The 21,660-nt window shown below is 47.5% G+C and overlaps 1 protein-coding gene across 3 annotated transcripts in view; it reads left to right on the top strand.

Annotated features, from left to right (window-relative positions):
- Positions 1–334: 334 nt before the first annotated feature.
- insc (INSC spindle orientation adaptor protein) overlaps positions 335–21,660 on the top strand; it is a 63,952-nt gene continuing 42,626 nt past the window's right edge. Inside the window, exons 1-2 of one of the 3 annotated variants that reach the window (XM_086149202.1) lie at positions 335–617; positions 19,097–19,229. In XM_086149202.1, coding sequence (XP_086005328.1) covers positions 19,171–19,229 — 59 coding nt within the window. In that variant the 5' untranslated portion in view covers positions 335–617; positions 19,097–19,170. Of the gene's footprint in view, positions 618–16,413; positions 16,665–19,096; positions 19,230–21,660 lie in introns of those variants that run through there. The other 2 variants (XM_086149203.1, XM_086149205.1) reach the window with 2 other exon arrangements.

The raw sequence follows: 21,660 nt of genomic DNA, 5'->3' as shown, positions 1-21,660 counted from the left end.
GCTTCCCCCCCTTCCTTCTCCACCCTCCCTGCGCCTCCACATCTGGAACCCAGCTCCTCATTTATTTATGTGGTCTGCGTTGTCCCCCCCCCCGCCCCCCTCAACCCTCCAGATCATTCTTTTCTTTCTCTTAAAGTCCCATTTGAAAGTTCTTTACCTCGTCCCCTCGGCGGTTCCTCTCCATCAGATGAGGTCTGCAATTACATCTCGCCATAACTGGTCACTCTGCAATTACACGCTCCGCCACAGAATCGTACCCCCTCCTCCTCCTCCTCCTCCTCCCGTTCCTCCTCCTCCTCCTCCTCTGAAAGGCATTACCACTCATATGGCAGACCGAAATAGAATAGTTTCATGTCTGTTTGGACGGCGGCCCAGCTGAAAGTATGCTCCGCCGCTTGACTGACAGTGGGACGTGGGGCTCCGACTCCCCGGGACAAGCCTTTAAGGCCAGTCGCGTTTAGACTCGGCACAGATTCGCTGCGGCGGCGGAGTCGGCTGGTTCTACCGGCTCCGGGGAAAAATTAAAAAAAAACTCCAGGCAAAGTTCTGGGAAGAGGAGGAGGAAGAAGATACGACCGTTTCGGAGAGAACTTTTAGCTGCGGATGGAGAAAATGGGGTAAGTTGAGTCTGAAGTACACTTCTAGATGCTTTCGGGAAGTCAAGTTTCTGTCCGACGGTCGGTATCCGGCGTCACCTTGGGATGTCCTCCGATCGGCCGGCGATGCTTTTGGTCGGCGTCGCGCAAGGTGCTCGCACCCCGCCTCTAAATATGGCAGTGACGGATCTGAGGTGAAGGCACGTCTTCTCTTAACCCATAAAACGTCCCGGGGATTTATATTTTTTTTCTCCCCGTCTTTTTTTCCGAACGATGCCCTTGACTCGGGAGGCTTCTGCTTTTTTTTTTTTTTTAAGAGGAAACTGTATCGATCCCCGCGGACGCTTCGAGGTCATGTGACGCACAAAATCTTTACGAAGGGTTTTGCTTTACCCGTTTTTTTTTTTTTTTTTACAACCGTCTCCTCTTGGCGAGGACGTCCGAGGGTTTGAGCGAAAAAAGCGAAAAGAACGAGTCGTCAGCACGCGCAGCTTGATTTTAATTTAGCTTAGCATCATGTGTACAAAGGTGTTGATGGTGAATGCGACTTCATTTACTTATTGCACATTTGTTGGGCTATAACTCCATCATCTGGAAGCCTAGAGGAAGACCAAAGATGGGATTTGGGAGGGTGTGAAGTCAGTTGGTGTTAGCTGGAGGAAAGGCTGCAGAGGAGAGGGTTAAACGGAGGATGATTGGCCGTGGCGACCCCCCGAAGGGAGCAAAGGAAAAGGAGATTTACTTCTATTTTCTTTCCCATCGGCTGCCGACAGTGACGATCCGTTTGGAGCTTCAGAACGAGGTTGGGAAGTCAGTTGACCCAAAGGTTGATGGATGACATTGGGGTTCTTCTTTGGTCCAACGTTCAATATAGAGATTTGGGGGACACACAAGTTCATTTAGTCATTATCTATACCTTATTTGGCACTCAGGGTCGTTGGGGTTTGGCAAGTGAGGAGGGCGGCGACTACACCAGCTGTCATTGGGCAAGAGTTGGGGTTCCCCGTGAGGTATATAGAGGCATACAACCATTCACCCTTTTATTCCCGTATCATAGAGAGACCTTCAAACATCCAAGTCAGTGGAGACATGCAGCTGTTTACCCTCTGACCCGAGCAATTTAGAGTCTTCAATGAACCTCCTGCATGTTTTTGGGCAGTGGGAGGAACCCGGAGAATTTGCATGAACCCAGAGAGCACGGAGATTCCACACTGAAAGAATCGAACTAGGGACCTTCTCATCGACCGTTGCACCACTGTGCCACCCTAAACCGACAGAGATGGATAATTGAGATGAGGTCTAAAGAATACTGTTTGAATTGGGTTTGTAGTTAAAGAGACAAGTGAACCACGAGTGGTGCTGTTAGCATAGCATGCTTGACAGGATGAGAAACTTGCTATCAGAACCACTTGGTTTACAGCCGTTAATACATATGTGGTGCCGGGGTTGATCGTGCAAATCCTGGCAATTCGTTGGTCTCCATGTGCGGATACAGAATTCAAAAAGTGATGACGTACTTTGCTGTTTCTGAAACACCTATCGAATTGTTTTTATTTAACCTTGAAAAGATCGATGAGAGGAAGTTTGTCCATTGCTGCCGGACTCCTCCATGACTACATCTTCTGGGCATGGAGTGTGAGGAACACACACCGCTTGGATTTGGGCGCAGATTTGGAGAGTAGTCTCAGATCCGTCTCCAGTCCTTGTTGACATGCAGTAATTGATACATCGGATATTTGGTAGATGAGGTACATCGTGAGGGAGCTCTACATGTTAACGACTTCTCCAGACCTCCCTGTGCTCACGCTGGAGAACACACACAAACACACACACACACACACATGCACACCTTGAAAGACGCTTCAAAAAATATCACCCAAAGCCGAACCGCTTCGGTCATTTCTTCTCTCCTCCTGTTTGGGTTTCTGTTCCCGTGCTTTGTTTTCCTGGTCTTCAGCCAAAGCCCCACAGGTACGGGGGTCGTTTTAAAAGCGTCTGGAGTCTTCCCGGCCGGCTCGTCAGAACAACAAGATCACGCCGGTGTTGACAGATCTGGAGGTCACGCACGGTGCATGATCTTCTGTGAGTGTTCGAAAGGAACCACCGCGTGAAGTCTTGCGTTAGCTGCTTCTCACATGGAGCTGCTGTTTCATTTTGAGTCATGGTGGTAGCATTCGGGTTGCCCGGGATGTCTTGCGGCCATTTTGTCATGTTGTCACCGTGCAATTACATGGCAAACAGCGGCGCTCGGAGTTGGCTGCCGAGTTAAATATAAAGGCTGACTAAATATACATTGGCTCGTTTTGTTTTGACCGTATAAAAAGCCTTCAGTCCGGCTGCGCTCTCCAAGCAACCGGCTACGTAAACCTTTTTTTTTTTCTTTTTCCGAATGCCACGCTAGCAGTCGGCGGATTTGCTGCACCGTCAGCCACGCTAACTCCATCGGGCAATTATCAAAAAAAACGTAGGAAACTTGTATCTGATATTTACCACCCTAAAAAGTTGACATATGTCACGTTAACCCTCACAATTTACACAAGATATGATTTAGATTTGTCTGGTGGACTTTGTGCTTGCGCATGTTCTTCTCCCCAGGTACCAAAGTTTCTGTTGCCGTTAGCGTAGTCGAGCTAATGCACTCATTCATTCACTCATTCATCATCTATACCGCAAATCCTACGGTCAGGGTCGCGGGGTGCTGGAGGCATCCTGGACCAATCAGAGAGCAGCATACAGAGACATCCAAGTATTCACCCTCTTATTTACACAAGCGATTTAGACGTACAACTATTCACTCGCTCATTCACAGACCAGATCATCAAAACAGCGGTTTTATGTAGTCATTTTCTGGATGGAGTTTAGGTCCTCCATTGCTTTTCAGACCCAGATTAGTGATACTATAGAGTACTGACCGTGCTAAGCTAACGTGTGTCCAGGAGGTAGCTTTCAACTGAACATGTCTCTCCCGTCGCCTGGACAAGGAAGTGGATTACCTCATGAGCTGGCGTCTTCCTTTAAATCCGTCTAAACTCCTGTCCTAGCTGCAAATGATAGCTTAGCGTCGCCACGGTGAGTAATTACGGCAGCTTCCCATAAACACCTCTTTAGATCTCCCGCTGAGGATGAATGACGTGTTTTGGCCCTGGTGCCGAGGGCGGCGTTAGCAAGAACCACAAGTGCAGGTGTGGCGACTCCATGTGTCACAAAGCCATTTACAGGCAGGAGGGGATCAGGGGGCTTTCGGTCGTAAGAAAAACAAAACAAAAACACTTGCCTCATCCATTGTCTGGAGCCAATCGGAGGCAGCGTGACGAGCGCCGGCGAGGGTGCGTCCGAGGCGCCGCCGCAGCTAAAGTTAGAAGTGGCGCTCGCCTCCGCCTTGGAGAAGTCAGCGCCAAAGCATTGTGCGCCGGTCGAAGCCGGCCTACTTTCTTTCCGCCGCAGTCAGAGGGCCTCCAGGCAGATTTACGCTGGGGGTTCTTCACCGAAGGCGGGGTCATCAATCAGAAAGATCAGAGCCCAGAGGAAAACTATCCACTTAGCGGCACACAAGCGCTCTCTGCAGATCTTCGTCTCTTCTTTTTCCCGGCACTAAAAACGTCATGATCACAGAGTTGTTTTTTTTTTTTTTTTTTTTTTTTTTTTTGTTGTTTAACCGACCCTCCAACCCCCCCTTCTTGCAGCTACAACGGAAGACTTGACGTTCTTCCTCTCAGATTTATGTCCAACGTCGGGCCGCTTTCCCGCTTCCAGCTTGTCTGCAGACCAAAGTGTCAGGAACATGAAGCCGCGATGTTTTTTTTTATCCCCCGATTTATCGACGCGTTCGTTTTTTCTCGTGTGACAATAATATTTTTGGGAGCTGAAGCTCCAATCCCGAGAGGCGGAACAATCATATTGTGGAGACAACTGTTCTCTGTCATTCACAGACGTACAACTCATCCATTTACATGTCACGTAGAGACATACAAGTACAGACCCTGGACAACGCAGGGTCTCCAGTGAACTTCCTGCATGATTCTTGACCGTGGGAGTAACCCGAAGGTACCCCTCGCAGACCCGAGGAGAACATGGAGACTCCACACAGGAGCGCCCCCATCTTGGTGACCATCTTGCTAACCAGACTTGTTTTGTTCTGGCACGCCTGCAACTCGGGTGTGTTACCTTTGAGGCGCTGACCTCTGACCCCAATGCTATCTCCCCCAGTGTGGATATCGGGGCCAGCTGCGATCAAAGACCTGTTGAACCGTAGCCCCCCCACAGATGTTCCCTTGCTTTTTCTAACATCGCAACGCCCTCCGCCCACTCATAAATCCCCATGTGAATGTTATATACACTTCCAAGGGGTGGGGAAGCATACATGTATGCTTTCTCCGCCCATCTCCGCGGAGGATCCCCGGGAACCTCTGGTGTGCGTCATTCCCTTGACGACTTCCGTTTTTTTTGCGAGCGACGGGCCGGGGGCCCCCGCCGGGACGCTCCTGCTCTCCGACTCAATTAGGAAAGTGCAGGTATAAATTTTTGCGTAGGTGGGCCCAATATGGCAGCGGTTCCGGGGGCCCCGGCGGCGGGGAGATAAATCAATACGAGACAGGCGGGAAGGGAGCATCCGTGCGGAGCTCCTCTGACGCCGACCTCTTCAGTCGCTCGCCATCTCGCCACCCCCCCCCTCCCCCCGCCTTCGCATCTCCATCTGCTAATTGGAGGGAGGTTGTGACTCGTCGGCGGTTCACCCATCTTTCCTTTGATTTGCCGGTGGCCCCCATTCCACCCCCCCTTCCTTTTTGCCTTCCCGGCGGTGGAAAGGTCACGGCTGCCAACTGGTGTCGGTTTCCGGCGAGTGACCCACCCTGCCCTTGCCGTTCTTGACGGGAACCCCTTCTGTGGGCGGGACTCCATCGGCTAGGTATCGCAGACCAAATGTGGCCCGCGAGAACTTCTTAAAAGGTCTGATTTGTCTTAAAATAAATACGTCAAACACGTGAATTGATCATAAACTACATTTCCCGGCCATTAGATCGCAGTGTGTCCACGTCTACGCCATTTTGAGAAATACAAATGATCTCTAAATGTCCAGGAAGAGAGAAGTTGATGCAGGTGGAAGGATAAAGATGGGGATACATGTGTAACACTGAGTAAAATCAGAGTTATTTAACATGAAGAAGTATCTATTTTACACTACATTTAGTTACAGTTATACTGTTACCACTACATGTGGCCCTTTGAGGGCAACCATTATGCCGATGTGGCAAAAATGAGTTTGACACCCCTGATCTCTACCGTTTATCCTGCATACAAGGTTGTGGCGTAACGTTAGCTATCCCAGCTGTCATTGGCCGAGACGCAGGGCTCACCCTGGACCCTGTTGCCTGGTAACCGCAGGGCCACAAATGGAGACATACGACCATTTGCTCACGGATCTGGACTACTTAGGTTCTTCTGTGAATGTTTTGGATACAGGGAGTGGAAGTTGGAGGATTTCAGATACTTGGGGTTAACAGTCTAGAGCAACGGAGAGTGTGGGAAAGAGGTGAAGGGACGGGTCCAAGCAGGTTGGAATGGGTGGTGAAAAGTGTCAGGGGTTCTATGTGATAGAAGACTATCGGCCAGAATGAAAGGAAAGGTGGACAAGACATGATGTTTGGACTAGAAACTGTTCCAATGACCAAAAGACAGCAGGCAGAACTGGGTGCCGCAGAGATGAAGATGTTGAGGTTGTCTTTGGGAGTGACCAGGATGGATAGGATCAGGAATAAGTCAATCGGTTAGATGTTTTGGAGAGAAGGTCAGAGAAGCCAGACTGAGATGGTTGGGTCATGTGCAAGGAGGGATAGTGGATACTTTGGTAGACGGATGCTGGAATTGCCGGTCAAGAGGAAGACCAAAGAGAAGGTTTAGGTGTGAGAGAGGAGGATACAGAGAATAGGGTTAGACGGAGAAGGTTGGTTCGCTGTGGTGACCCCTGAAGGGAAAAGCCTGAAGGAGAAGAAGAAGTGAATGGTTTGGGAAGTTTGGGAGGAACCCGGAGAGCCCAGAGGAACCCCACGGGATGATCATGGAGACTCCACACAGAAAGGCCTCACCCTCTTCCCACCTTTTTTTGCTGAGAGGCTGAAAATTGTAAACACCGTGGCACCACCACTGTTTTTCCAGTCCTAACTAGCCGGAACCCCCTTCCACCCCCTTTGCTTTGCGGAACGAGAACAGCCCCGGGACACGTCCGCCGGCGCGAAACCACGCCATATTTACTTATCGCGTCGACCCCGTGTGCGTCCCTTTTACCTCGCGCTGCCAAAATAACAGTCGTTGGGAAACGCCTTCGCCGAATTCCACGCCGCCTTGAAGCGCTGCCTGTGTTCCTTGGCTCGGATCTGGGCAGCGGACCTTTCCTCCACCCTTGAATCGTACCCTTCCCTCCCTCCCCTTAATGTCAAACAGCTGTAAGAGTCGACTGGCGAGAAATTGCTGCCGTTACGGCCTCCTCCCCTCTTCGCTGCCCCACCACTCCGCCACCCATCACGGCCTCGCTCATCAGGCCGGAGGTAGCGACCCGGCTTTATTTACGACCCCGGTCCAGAACACCGCTGCGCAGATTCACGAGCCGGCGCGTGGGTGGACAGAGAGCCGGCCGTAAATTGTGGCCGAGGACGGCGATTGTCTCCCGACGTGACCGGGGCTTGTTTTTTTTTTTGGTAATTCATTTTTTAAGGCGCTTCATCTTGAGATGTAAACCACCAGAGAGGTCACATGAGCTGCTCCGGATGGGTCATTTTGGTTACGTGGTGCAGATGAGGAGGTTTTGTCCCTTCGAAACATCAAGCAAGGCACCAACGGGAGCAACTTGGGGCGGTTCAGTGTCCCCCCCCCCCCAAAGGAACCTTCCCATTGACGGGATGCCTGCTCTACCACAAGAGGCAAAGTCGCACCAACTTGTAGTCTTCAGCCCCTTTTGCAATTCCTTGATCCCTTGCCAGGAACTAGACCTGATATTTTTTTGGTGCGTCCGGGCGGCATAGAAACCTCGACTCCTCAGACCATTGCAGCTCCACCTCAGAGGCACGGTCCTTTTACAGTTCCAAGGGAACTCATGGGGAAATTGGCGAAATTGGACATTTTCTTCGGACAAATTGGACATAAGCAAAGAGGAGATGGAACCGACAAAGAGGTCTTCTGGCCTCCGGTTCCCCCGAAGGAGGGTCGTTCCTGAAATGCCGTCCGAGCTGGATTGTTCTTAGGACAACTTCTTTGTCCAACAATCAAGACTTTTTAAATTGTAGCCTAGACCTCTTAAAGAAGATACTAGGTCAGAAAACCCGCCATTGTTCTTAGGACAACTTCTTTGTCCAACAATCAAGACTTTTTAAATTGTAGCCTAGACCTCTTAAAGAAGATACTAGGTCAGAAAACCCGCCATTGTTCTTAAGGACAACTTCTTTGTCCAACAATCAAGACTTTTTAAATTGTAGCCTAGGCCTCTTAAAGAAGATACTAGGTCAGAAAACCCGCCGTTTTGGACTTGGAACCATCTAAACCCCGGACTCCAGCCTTCCCTCTTGACTCTGGACAAACAGAATCCATGTCCCGATCCCACCTCTACTTTATTCCGCCCCCATTTCCCTTTCACGGTTTGCGTCGAGGGACGGCGGCGAAGATCCTCCCCCCTGCCGACCACTTCCTGTCAGCTTCCTGCCCCCGACGGTCCACGTTGTGGCCACTTCCTGTTTTATTTTGACAACCACCTCCCTTTGCTCTCGTGCCCAGCTTTACTTCCTGTCCACGTTCCGTCGCACCTGACGCTTGTTAATAATTAGTCGGCTCCCCGCCCCCTCCACCCCCTCTCGTCCAATCAGCTCCCTCCTCCTGCTGCCACCTGACCATCCCGTTGTCATAAGAGAAGTTTGTATTTTTTTTAGATGCCTCCGCCAGCACTCACCTCCGAGTGGATTTCTTCTTTTTTTTTTTTTTTTTTTTAATTTCTTGAATTTCTTTATGATGGAGGTCCCCGATTTACATTCCAGCTGTTTTATCGGGATTTTTGGGATCGGCGGCGATCGGCCGATGTCCCCGACGATCGCAGTGTTCCAACCAGACAGGTATGTTAGACGTGAATCACATTTTATATATTTAAATAGAAAATGACACGTAAAAAAACTATACACACATCAAGAATGTGTGTGTATAGATGAGCTATGGGAAGTTGGACACACACATGGAAGTCCAGATGTGTGAACAAGAGGGCGAATTGTTGTGTTCCTCAAGAAGTCATATTTTATAAATAAGAAACGACACGAAATATTAAAATCTGCACACGACAAGCACAGAAAAAGCCCAGTCGGCTAAAATACAAAATTTATTTAGAAGCGGCAACATTTCGAAGTTATGAAAATGAAACTTTACCGAGCCGCCCGGTCAGAACCTGCTTTTACAGATAAAAATAGCAACTAATATCTTTTTTAGAAATCAGTGTGAAACAACCTGAATTATTACAAATTGGTCTTTTTTTTTTTTTTTTTTGCAGAATAAGAGTATTTTTCCCTCCTGTTTGGCTCGGGATCTGGGAGATACGGAGGTGCAAACAGGCCCTCTGGATATTTATAAGCGGGTCTGCGATGACTCACCGCGGTAACGGGATCGACTCGCACCACGCCCTCGTCGCCACACACACACACACACACACACACACACAAAAAGGGGGAGACCAACTGGGACGCGAACCCGCGGCCACCCGGGAGAAGAACCGAGCAGCTTCTCCTCTGAATCACCCTGGAGGAGACGGAGGGGGTTTGGTTGGACCTGCACCAGATGGAGGGGGCACTTTCAGTGGCAAAATAAATAATACTAATAGTAATAATAATAATAATTGAGTGGTCTCTTTCAGTGGCAAAATAAATGATGGTAATACTACTACTAATAATTTATTATCATTATTCTCTGTCTTTTTCAGTGGCAAAATAAATGATGATAATTATAATTTATCATTCTCATTATTATTATTACTCTCTGTCTTTCAGTGGCAAAATAAATGATGGTAATCATAATTTATCATTCTCATTATTATTCTCTGTCTTTCAGTGGCAAAAGAAATTATGATGTTAATAATAATAATAATAATAATCGTAATAATTCATTATTGTTCTCTTTTTGTCTCTTTCAGCGGCGAAACAAACGATGATGATGATAATAATCATCATCATCATTTATGATGATTATTATTCTCTCTTTGTCTCTCAGTGGCAAAATATATGATGATGGTAATAATAAAATAATAATTATGATAATAGTCATCATAATAAATAATAATTATAATTTATTATCATTTATTTTGCCACTGAGAGAGACAGAGAGATTGATAATAATAACAATAATAAATTATTATTGTTATCATTATTATTATCATTATTATTATTATTATTATCATCGTCATTTATTTTTCACTGAAAGAGACCCCTCCATGATTGTTATTATCACTATCATTATAATAACAATAATTATTATTATGAGTAAGAAATGTGTCTAAGGAGGCTATGAAAGCCAAATAAGGATATAAGAGATGGTGAATGAATGTATGGTTGCCGTCCCCACATGATGTGTGTATGAGAGGGTGAATGGGTGTGTGTGTCAATATGACGTGAGGGCGAATCTGCATGATGTGTGAACTTGTCTGTATGATGTGTGTATGGATTTAAGTATATAGACACGTATGACCATATTCTCACTCAGTCATTATTAGTCACATTTTTCATGGTTTTACACGTCAAACAGTATTCACTCGTTCACTCCCGTAACAGAGATATGCAACCATTCACCCTCTTATTTAGAGGCTTATAACCATTCACACGTCATAAAGAGACAAAAAAATTACCCTCTTATTTACGGGCATATGCGACCGTTCTTTCATTCACCCTCTCATTTAGAGACACGTGGAGAATCCAACCAGGAACCTTCTCCCCGCTAGCCGCTAACCGCTAACAGCAACGGTTCCATTTCCATTACCGATCCTTCGTTTTGTGAATTTCCCCCGCGTTCCTTTTCGGACGACCCGTCTTGTCCGTCCCACATTCACAAAGAACCGGCGTCGCCTTCTCGGGCGTTTCCGCAGCTCTCGCCTTCCTTCCACCTGACCGCGCTGGCCGTCTGTTTCCAATTACAAGAACTCCCCGTCCGCCATGTGGCGTTCACGTGTGCGTCTTTCACAGACTTCACCCATTCATTATTAAGCAGCTGCCGGTGCGTGGAGTCGGGTTCGATTCCCCGGGATCCGGTTCCAAACCTCTGCGGCCCCGACGCCGTTTCCCCACACTTGGCGAACCGGGAGGATTTAAAATGCATCTGGATATTTTTCTTGGCGGGGCGCCGTCCGGAGGTATGGCTTTCTTTTCCTTTACGGCTGACGGTAAAAATCCAGACGAGACCGTATTCACCTCTGCTGGCTCGCAATAAACGTTTTTTTTTTTTTTTTTTTGTTTTATTTCCAGCGTCCACGTGGCCGAGCCTCCCTGAACTCTTCGTTCGCTTTGGAATAGTAGCGTGACATTTTAGCGGTTTTTTTTCGCAGCCCTGGCTGATGTTGCTTGGAGACCTCGGGAGGGCAGAGTTTTATTTCCGTGTCGTTATTTTTATTATTATTCCCGAGGGAAGAATGCAGCCGGACCCAAATAGAATCGTCCGGGCCGAGACCTTACAAGGGAATATTTCCCCCCTTCCTTTTTGTCTGGTCAGGATTCCTGCAAGGGGAAGTGCCGGGAAGTCGGCCCTGACCCTCGAGAGCTCACCGGCCAATCAGGTCGCGGATTATTTCTTGTTGCTTGAGGTCATCACGGATCGTGCACGTCGGTTCCAACCTGCTCTAGCAGCAGAGAAATGCCGCAACTATTTTCCCCGTCAGACCTTCCGGCGTAGGGATCTTCATGCTATACTGTTAGCCGTTAGCCATTAGCGAGGCTACTATGAATCTTGAAATCATTAATTGAAGGTCGGATTCGCACAGGAAACCTTTCCCTGAGGAGTTTCCAACATGCAGGAGGTCCATTGAAGACATGAACCTGTCTAGATGTGAGAACGCTTCTAGATGACGTGAACGGTTTTATGACTATATTTGACATTTAAGGTTTTATAACGGAGAATAAGAGGTGAATGCTTGCAACTCTATATGACTCGTGAATGAGTGAGTGGTTGCCGTCCCATGTGAGCTGTGAATGAGAGGGTGAATACTTGCCAGTCTGCATTTGATGTGCATTTGTTTGTATGTCCCCGAATGAAAAGGTGAATACTTTCACGTCAATGTGGCAGGTAAATGCTTGCAACTCTATGTGATGCATGAATGAGTGAATGAATGAGTCTCTAAATGAGGGTGAATGAGTGAGTGGTCGGCGTCCCCATTTGACCTATGAATGAGAGGCTGAATGGCTGTTAGCCTGTGTTTGGTAGCATGTCCCCAAATGAGAGGGTGACTGGTTGTTTCTCTCTATATGATGCATGAATGAGTGAACAGTTGCAGGTCTCTATATGACGTGTGAGCGGTTGTGTGTCTTGATACGACAAGGGGAATGAGTGGTTGCATGCCATCACTATATGACCCGCGGATGAGAGGGTGAATAGTTGTATGTCTATAGGACACAAATGAGAGGGTGAATTTTTGTCTCAATATGATGCTGGAAATTTGCAAATGGGTACCTGTCCCCACATGACAGGTGAATGAGAGGGTGAACCTCTGGCCACTGACACCTGGGATAGGCTTCGATAGCATTCAGGCTAAGCCGAATGAATGAATGAATGAATGCTGCTGGTTCTTTCATCGCCCTCTGTGAACCCAAAGCCCTTCTGAGAAGAGCGTTTTCTGGAGCTTTCTGGTGCTTATTCCGATGACGTAGAGCAGGGGTCTCTAACTTATCCCTTCCCTGACGGGGGGCCGAAGCCAGTTTGTAACAAAAAGTTTAAACGTAAACATTTATTGTTTGTCCGAAAAGCCAAACAAAAAATTAACCCTTTCTGGGATCTTGACAGGAAGAAAAAAAAAAAATCAGAAAATAAATAACATTATTAATTAAATAAATAACACTATTTATGGGATAAATAATAACCAAATAACCCTTGTCAAGTTTTTCACAGAAAAAAAAAAAAGACCAAGGAACATTAACTCTCTTGTAGACACAACTGTTTGCAGCTCTTGATTATCAAATTCACTGTGAAAACCAGAAAGCAAACAAGCTATGAAACCTTAAATCCACCCACCAGGTTAAATACCCTGCATTCTGAATCTATTTTTCTCTTCCCTAATCTTTTCGCCATTGTTTTCAAACTACCAACGGTTGCAATTCGAGCAATTCTCGGAGGCGGAAAGGACGGGGGGGCGACACGGCGGGTTCCCCCTCCGCTCATCCTCCTTGTTAGAGTCCAGAAGATTTAAGTAAGACGGCTGATACACCCGACAGTTTCAGCCCGACCCGCCGTGTCGCCGCGGGCGTCCCCGTCAATCAGCGCGTGACCGAACATGCGTGGGGGAGGGGGGAAATGCACGATGGCTAAATTTGCATCTAGCTAAAAAGCTAAAAAGACGAAGCCGGGCGGGTCATCGGAGCGAGATTCCGACGTTTCTGCGCGAGCAGGAAAACGACACGATCGGAAAATCGAAAACATTTCTCGTTCTTGGAGGCGGAATGTTCCGATATTGGTTATCGATCTCATGATCGACCCTGGTTTTCAGAGGGCGTGATGCTAAAGCTACGTTAGCAGGTGATGATCCCCACGCTCCAGCACATGCCAACATGTAAACAAACTTCTGAAGCCCTCCTCTGCACCCGACACACTCCGGTCCTTGTGTGTGTGTGTGTGTGTGTGTGTGTGTGTGTGTGTGTGTGTGTGTGTGTGTGTGTGTGTGTGTGTGTGTGTGTGTGTGTGTGTGTGTGTGTGTGTGTGTGTGTGTGTGTGTGTGTGTGTGTGCGCGCGCGCCCCATCTTTTCGCAGTCACTCCAGGACGTGTCAGGACGCTGACAGTGTTTTGGCATCATTAGGACTGAGCGACGCCGATTGGTGTGTGTGTGTGTGTGTGTGTGTTTAACGAGTACTGGAGGCCATGCCGATGCTGCCATCCTGCCCGATTTCCGGATAAATGTGCAAAAAATACCGCAAAGCACTGAGTAAAGTTGGGAAAACTACCAGCGAGGGATCTTAGGAGCGTTTCTCTGTTTTGGGAAAAGGTTTTTGGTTGGATTCCCTTCTTCATGGAGGCGGAAAGCATGCAGGGGTTCATTGGAGACCCCGAATTAGCCGGACGCATGACTGAAAGGGTGATACTTGTATTTCTCTATAAGGTGTGTGAAGGAGAGGGTGAATGAGTGAATATTAGTTCACACTTAGTTAATTGATCAGCCAACTAATTAATTTATCGGAGACATGACGATTAATTCATTAGGAGCATGACCTTGGTGTAGATTTTTCCCGTCCGTGTGGATTCAGCAACACTTATCGCTTTTTGAAACTCTTACTAAAGTTTTGCTCAGGAAAACCGGAAAAATCAATAATGAAACTCCAACTCGTGATTTCTGGACAATTAATCCTCATCAATCACCTTAGTTTCTTTCAGGGATCGGCAGGACCGGAACAAGAATGCAGAGCGATTGTACAATTAAATACTTAATACAGATTTTTTTTACTGTCGGACCAAAAAGGGAAACTTAATTTTTGTTTTTCGTCGTGGTTGTTGTTGTTGTTGTTGTTAACGTCCTCTCGAGGGTAGCTTGACCCAATTCCTGACAATATTTAATTCCTGTCCTTGCCGGAAACCTCCAATCAGGAAGTTGAATACGTTCAAAAACAAATGAAAAAAAAAAAAAAACAATGTCTGGTTTAAATATTATCATTTTACATTTTATTCATATTTATTTATTTATATATATCATCATTCATTATTATTTATTAATTTACTACATATCTAAGATATTATATAAATAATTTAATAGTTTCAAAATGTATACAGGTGAATAAATAACATTTAATTTCATAAATTATCCAGCTGCTGACGTTCCTCCCACCATCACTGACAGCAGGATCAGGATAAAAATGTAGTTTTTTCATGTAGTCCTTCATGGTTGGGCGCCTACTTGGCTGATTTTTTTTATTTTTTTATTTTTATTTATTTATTTAAAAAAAAAAAAAAACAACCTAAAATAGGGAAATATTTATCAAAATAGAGGGCATATTTGAGAAATGGCTGGCTAAATCTTGGGATTTCTGGAAGGAGTTGAAAAAGGACAAGGAGGTCAGGCGGCGGGGAGGGTTCGTCCGAAGCAGACGATTGGCTGTTGAAGTCTGTTATGGAAAAAAACACTGACGTCCGAGCCCGGCTTAAAAATAAGTCCGTGCTGGCGTTATCTGCGGAATGCTCTGGATTTAGACCGGCCCAGATAATCTGCATGTCCACGGGGGTAAAATCCGGCGTCGTCACCCGTGACACGACGTCCAATCAGGTGTCACTGCGGCCGTGACATCAGTCCATCATCTGCATAGCGGGAAACACTGCAACTTCCTGTTTACAAACCGCCAGGATTATTATTATCATTTTATTTTTGGTTTGTTCTGATATTCAATTTTGATTTCCCTGAGCATTTCGGGGTCAGAGCCAAATTATTGTCTCCACCAGGGGTGGCAAAACTACGGCCACATCCGGCCCGTTTGCCTTTTTAATCCGGCCCGTCAAAGATTGGTTCACAATTCATACTTATGTGAACGATTGAATGTTTGGATCAATGAATGTTGGAGCTCAAACAGGAGATGATTTCATTTTTTGTGTTCTCAAGTGAGAACACTTGAGTGACACAGATTGGCGTTGTGATTTAGCCTGTACTGTGGACACACATGAATGAGCTGGACGTGAAGCTACAAGGGGAAAAAAAACTGCTTGTGCGTGAAATGCAAGAAAACGTAAGAGCCTTCAAAACACAGCTGGTTTTATTTTCAAAGCAGACAAATGTCAGACGAGTCAAATGCTAACAATGCTAAATGCTAACAAATGCGTTTTTTTTTTTTTTTTTTTCCAAAGGGATCATATCTTGTACTGATCCGGCCCGTCTGTCAAATTTGAAGTCAATGAGTCAAAAAGTTTGCCCACCCCTGGTCTACACTGAAGTAGGTCCTTTTTTTAGGGGTGCAAAAAAGATAGCGTCGTCTTGTTCTTGTTTAACCTATAACTCAGTTTGGATCCCTTCATTGATAGTGCGATTTTTGAGTGAGAGGGTGAATTATTTTTAGGTCTCGCTAAGTCGAATGAGAGGGTGAACGTCTGCATGGTGTGAGCGAGAGAGCGAATAGTTGTATGTCTCTATTTGAGAAGTGAATGAGAGGGTGTATGGTTGTATGTCTCCATATGTGGCCCTGTGATTGACAGGCCACGTGTTCGCCTCTCGTCCAATGAGAGCTCCAACCCCGCTGTGACATCATATGAAGGAATGAATGAATCCGGTTGTGATCTGGGACCCCTCAAAAAAACCTTCATCCAGGCGTCCTGTCTGGGGACGGGGGGACGACAGCACTGCGGTGGAAAATGTGAGTCACTGAACGTCTCCTTCTAGGGTCCCCGTCGCTTTACCGTCGGATCTCTGTCTCCATGGCGACCGCGACTCGGATCAAATCCGGGGATCCGCTTGTAATCTCACGAGAAGGAGATCTTCTCTTCTCACTGGGACGAGCAAACCAGCAAAGATTCACGTCAGGCCTTATCAGTGTGTGTGTGTGTGTGTGTGTGTGTGTGTGGAGAGGGGGGGGGGTCTCTGTCTTAGGACAAGGGCCCACTTAGAGCCAGCCCACTGTGTGTGTGTGTGTGTGTGTGTGGGATGGGAATGTCTGCTCCGTGGCGGTCCTTCACCGGCTGGTCACGGTTTGCAAAGCACGTCCACTGCAGATGAGGGCCAAAGAGCCGGGAGAGGAGGAGGAACAGATGAAGAAGAAGAAGAAGAAGAAGAAGGTTTTTGTGCTCCACTAGATCTGAAAGAAAGGCTGATAGAAGGAAACAGTTGAAGAGTGTGTTTGCTCTGCAGCTGCTGGTTCTGCAAACCATCTCTATCTCCTTCCAGGGTGAGTGGCGTCGCTCCTCCTCCTCCTCTTCATCCTCCTCCTTCCGTCCCGGTCCGTCAGAAATCCATTGTTTTTGGCACAACACCGAGGCCTGAGCCGCTGCGGTATTTTATTTTCTGCAGACCCCGGGTTTTTTTTTTTTTTTTTTTTTTTCGCGTCTGGCCTCGGCGGTTCGGATTCCCTGTCAGATGCATCGTGGAAACTTCTCCCGCTGCACTCGCTGACTCCGCCGCCGTGAACCCAGCAGACAATGAGCTCAGCGGTTTCCGCCCTCCGTTCGTTTTTTTTGCGGTCCCGGAACAGTCGTAACTTAGGCTCCGCCCACAATGAGGCTGAGAGGTTAGCATCTGGTGGCTAACCGCTAACTATTTTTTTGATTGTTTCAAAAGAGGAGGATTTGAATCAGCCAGTAAGAGATCGCGTTTACCTCGCTGGAGAGCTCATGTTAGCGCTTTAGCGCAAACCCTCTGGTTCAGTTCAGGGAAAACTACGCTGACAGGAATAATGTTTTCCAACCAATGCGTTGTTGTGTTAGCTGTCACAGGCTCCCCCTAGTGGATGGCTAGTTACACTTCGCTTCCAACCGTTTTTGAGGTGATCGACACAAACGCAACACCCCCCTGTTAGCAAGCGCTCGGCTACGGTGGCGAGGACTGCAGATACCTCTCTGCTCAAAACCGCTGGCCTTCTGCCTCGACCGCTTGGTCTGGAAAGAGCGTGACTTCATACTAAGAACAGCATGCTTTTAGCTAAAGTGATACAGCGGCGGATGCCTAGCAAGATGATACAGTAGAACAAGCCCCGCCCCCCTGGGATCCCATCCAATGAGAGACCCCGGGACCCCGAGGATACTATCGTGCATTGATGGTAGCGGGAGGAAAGAGGAGTGCATGACGGGATATCCTGCAGCAGTGTAAGCCTTTAGCTGCATAGCTAGGTGCTAGCCTAGCGCGGCTAACTGTGAGCTTTTCTGGAAAGGAAAGGTGACAGGAAGACGCCCATCTTAAGGAAACTCGCTGCTGCGCATGCATCCGTAGCACACACTTGAGTGCTTTACCTCACACACACACACACACACACACACACACACATATGCACAGGTTGCTGAGTGGTTGTTGTTTTACCCGCCATGTGACACCGAAGGGAGGGTGCAGAGACAGAGGTGTCCTTTGTATGCGCTCACCTGCACCCAGAACTTTCTCCACGGTAACGGAAGGAGTTTGGGGGGGCCGGGGAGGGGGCGGGGGGTCAAACCCACGGGGCGGCTCGGGTTTCGACCCAGACATGAAAAGAAATGTCCCGCCCGGCGGGGAAAATTAGCCATGAGGCCGACCATCTGCAGGGGGGGAGACTTGTGTTTCTCTTAGCGCTTGCGGACTAGCGCCGTTCACTTAGGGACGTTTGAACTGCTGCACTCACACACACACACACACACACACACACACACATAGCGTGGGCTCGAAATGGATCTGGAACTGGTTACGTGAGGGATCCTCGTAGACGAAGCTCTGCCGGGCCTGAAACCCGAATCCGTCTCGGCCGCGGTTTAACCCCTCGCTTCAGCTGCAATCGTTTGCAGTCGGCGATGGAGATTTGCTCTCGGGCAAAAAACAGAAGACAGACAACTTAGCTTAGCGGATGCATGGCGGACGCGGGATTGAGTGGCCTGGTCGGGCATGTCGGGTGACCGGTCTCCGTGGAAACGCCGTGGCGAGGCGGGATGCTCGGGTAAAACCGAATCCCGTTTTTGGGGCTTAAACGCGGCATTCTGTGGTGTGGCTTCTGATTGGTCGGCCGTGCTTTCCACTGGAAATGGCGTTGCAGGCCACGTGCCAAGACTGCAGTTACACACACACACACACACACACACACACCTCCCCAACCCCAACCCGGGATGCCAAATACTGGGGTCGCCATCGTGCAACCCCCCCCCCCCCCCCTTCTAGCGCCTGTTCCTTTTTTTTTTTTTTTTTTTTGTTAGTTTTACCCAAGATAGGGGGGTGTCTTTTTTTTTTTTTTTTCACAAAACACAAGTGTGTGTGTGTGTGTGTGTGTGTGTCACCCATTTCAAACTACCTGCTAATTATACAGCACCGGTAAACGTGTAACCGCACCACTGCAGGATATCATTAACTAAAAGGATTAGAACCCCCCCCCCTCCTGTTGAAAATGGACTAATCTAAATGGGACACATCAATAAACCGGCGGAATAAAGTTGCAGGCACTTAAGAGCGTCGAGGGGGGAGGCGGGGCTGGCAGCGGGCCAGTAAATTAAAAGATAAGAAATATTATTCCGGAGGCTCGCGGCGGTTTGGAAACAGAGAGGTTCGCTGGAGATTGAATTATCCGGCCGGGGGGACGAGAATAGACGATTGGTGGAGGACACGTGTGTTCGGAAACGCCGCTCGTCTTGACGCCGCGCTGTTTTCCAGGCGCTGATCCGGCGGCGTGAGAAGGAAGGACCCCCGGCTCCACCACTGCCACCGCCTCGCACCCGGGTTCTGGCATGGCGACCCCCCAGAGCAGCCCCCGGCCCGGCAGCTCCCTCTCTTCGTCCCCGATGAGGCAAGTGGAAGGCCGTCGATTTTGGCGTTTGGACGGCGTTCGGTATCCGATATCCGATCTGGAGCTCGGTCGGGGAGCGATGGCGCCCGAGGCTCGGTGGTGTGAGAACCTGACGGCCGTCACCGTGACGATGAGGCCGACAACAGGACTCACCCTGTAACACCTTGACCTTATGACCTAATTTTTTGGGCATACAAATCAGTGACCGAGGGCACTGACTTGTATGCCCAAAAAAATTCCCCATTGAAATACTGTTAATCCGTTTTTTTTTTTTTTTTTTCAATATAGAAAAACTTTATAAAAATCAAATAATTTCTAAAAAAATAATGCCAATAAAAGAGAATTTAAAAAAATAACCTGCTATTATTAAGTGTATACACCTCGAAGACGTCAGAAAACTTTGGCTAGAGGAAATAATCATCATCTGATCGTTCATATAACGGTTAGGCCACATCTGACGGTAACAGTATAAATGTAAAAAAATGTAATGTAAAATAAATATAGCTACTCCTGAATGTGATATAACATTTATATAAAATGTTACATATGCATTCCCAGCCTTCCATCTACATCAACTTTTCTCTTCCTGGACATTTAGGGATAATTTCTCAAATATGTGAATACACTGCGATCTAACGGCGGGATGCCCTCATTCCGCGGGGAACATGATCGCCATGAATTGTGGGTTCTTGCGGGGCCACAGAAAATGAAATGGCGAGTCACATTTGGCCTGCGGACCTTGAGTTTGACGCATGTAGATTCCAACTAGATCCTTTCAGAAGTTTTTTCTCACAACGCAATGTTTGCATCGGGTATCTGCAGAGCTTCTGCTGTTTCAGTCCAACGCTTTTCCGAAAAATACCGTCTCTGCCGTCCACACCGCTCTGGGGATTGTTTGTCCACCGCGTTTCCGGTTTTGTTGGAGCTCATACGTCACCTTAATGACCGGAAGACATGCCATAATAACACATTTGATATTGTCGTAAACCTAAGACTAGGAAAAAACCTGCTTCATGATCGGCGTGAAGGGAGCGCTGTGACTCCGGTGACACTCCTGAGATTTCCTTCCGACCTCCACTTTTAGCCTGCGACTGCGAAACTCTTGAGTTGTGAGCTCGACATTACTGGCTGCACACCTGATGCTACAACGTGTTGCTAAGTGTAACTCGCACACTTTGCTAAGCTTTATAGCTGAACTTCATTTAGCGTCGGAGTGAAGCTGCTCCTCTTTGTTTGCTCCGGTTTTGAACGACTCGTCCATTGACGTCCCCGCCGTCTGCTGCACCGAATCCCCTTAAATGCCTTCTCACAGATGCGAAGGCGCTCGGTCGCGGCGTCTCACCGACAACAACTTCTCCATCTCTTCATGGACACCTCGCTGGTGTTTTTCCATGTTGTTCTCCGGGCTAGCTAGTAGCGGGCGGCACGTTCGACTGTTTTTAAACAGCCGCTTCACGGGCAGCGGCCGTGTCAAACGCTCCCTCCTAACTCAGATCCGGCTCGTATCGCAAAGTAAAAAAATCCACTGAGTGTTGGCTTGTATCTCAGAAAACTCTTAAGTTGATGCGCTTGTAAGTCAAGGCGGGCAGACACAACAAAAAGGGGCGGAGCCAAATAAGCATTGGCTGTTGCCATAGCCAATCCCTTGCTTGCATCTAACATCATGTCCTCCTTCCCTCCATCCATTAACCTCCTCTCCGGTCTTCCTCCTGCCTGGCAGCTCCAACCACAGCATCCTTCTACCTCAGGGGTCGGCAACCCTTAACACCCAAAGAGCCATTTGGACCTTGTTACCTCGGAAACGAAAACGCTGGGAGCCGCAATTACTTTTTTGACGTCTAAAATAAAGGTACCACTGTATAAATTGCTTTTAATTACCTTTACACTTTGTAGAAACAAGTGTGTAGTGTGTTACTTCTGAAATTCACAAAGTGTTACGGAGAAAATGAAATTTTATTTATGTCATGAACTCATTTTGAGCTTTGGGCTTTCAGAACGTGTAGCGGAGCCTTGACCTGAATTTTAAAAATAAATCGGGGAAAAAAATCACTGTCGGTAAACAATAAAAAAATAAATATTTGCAAAATATCTTCATAAATATCTATTTTACCTGGTTTATGGGACTTCTGCTCCTGAACTTCTGCGCACGGCATCTGCAAATCGGGACTTTACCGGCTTCCGCGAGTGTGACGTTATTTTGTGCGGCGAAAAATAATAAATATAATTTTATTTAACATCTCAAGATCACAAAAATCTTCCAACTTAGAACTAAAAGTTCAAAAAAGGAATTAACACAAATGAAATACACTTCAATTAAATATTTATAATTTATTTTCCCAAGCCGCTCGCAGTGTAAAGATGAAAGAGCCGCGGGTTGCCGACCCCTGGACTACCTGGATCTTCACCGCCTCTCTTCTGTCCAAGTCCAAAC

Source organism: Fistularia commersonii, chromosome 7 (genome assembly GCF_037954325.1).
Source record: "Fistularia commersonii isolate RoL2024-O1a breed Wild chromosome 7, RoL_Fcom_v1.0, whole genome shotgun sequence".
Lineage (NCBI taxonomy): Eukaryota > Metazoa > Chordata > Actinopteri > Syngnathiformes > Fistulariidae > Fistularia > Fistularia commersonii.
This window is presented reverse-complemented; position numbering and strand designations above follow the sequence as displayed.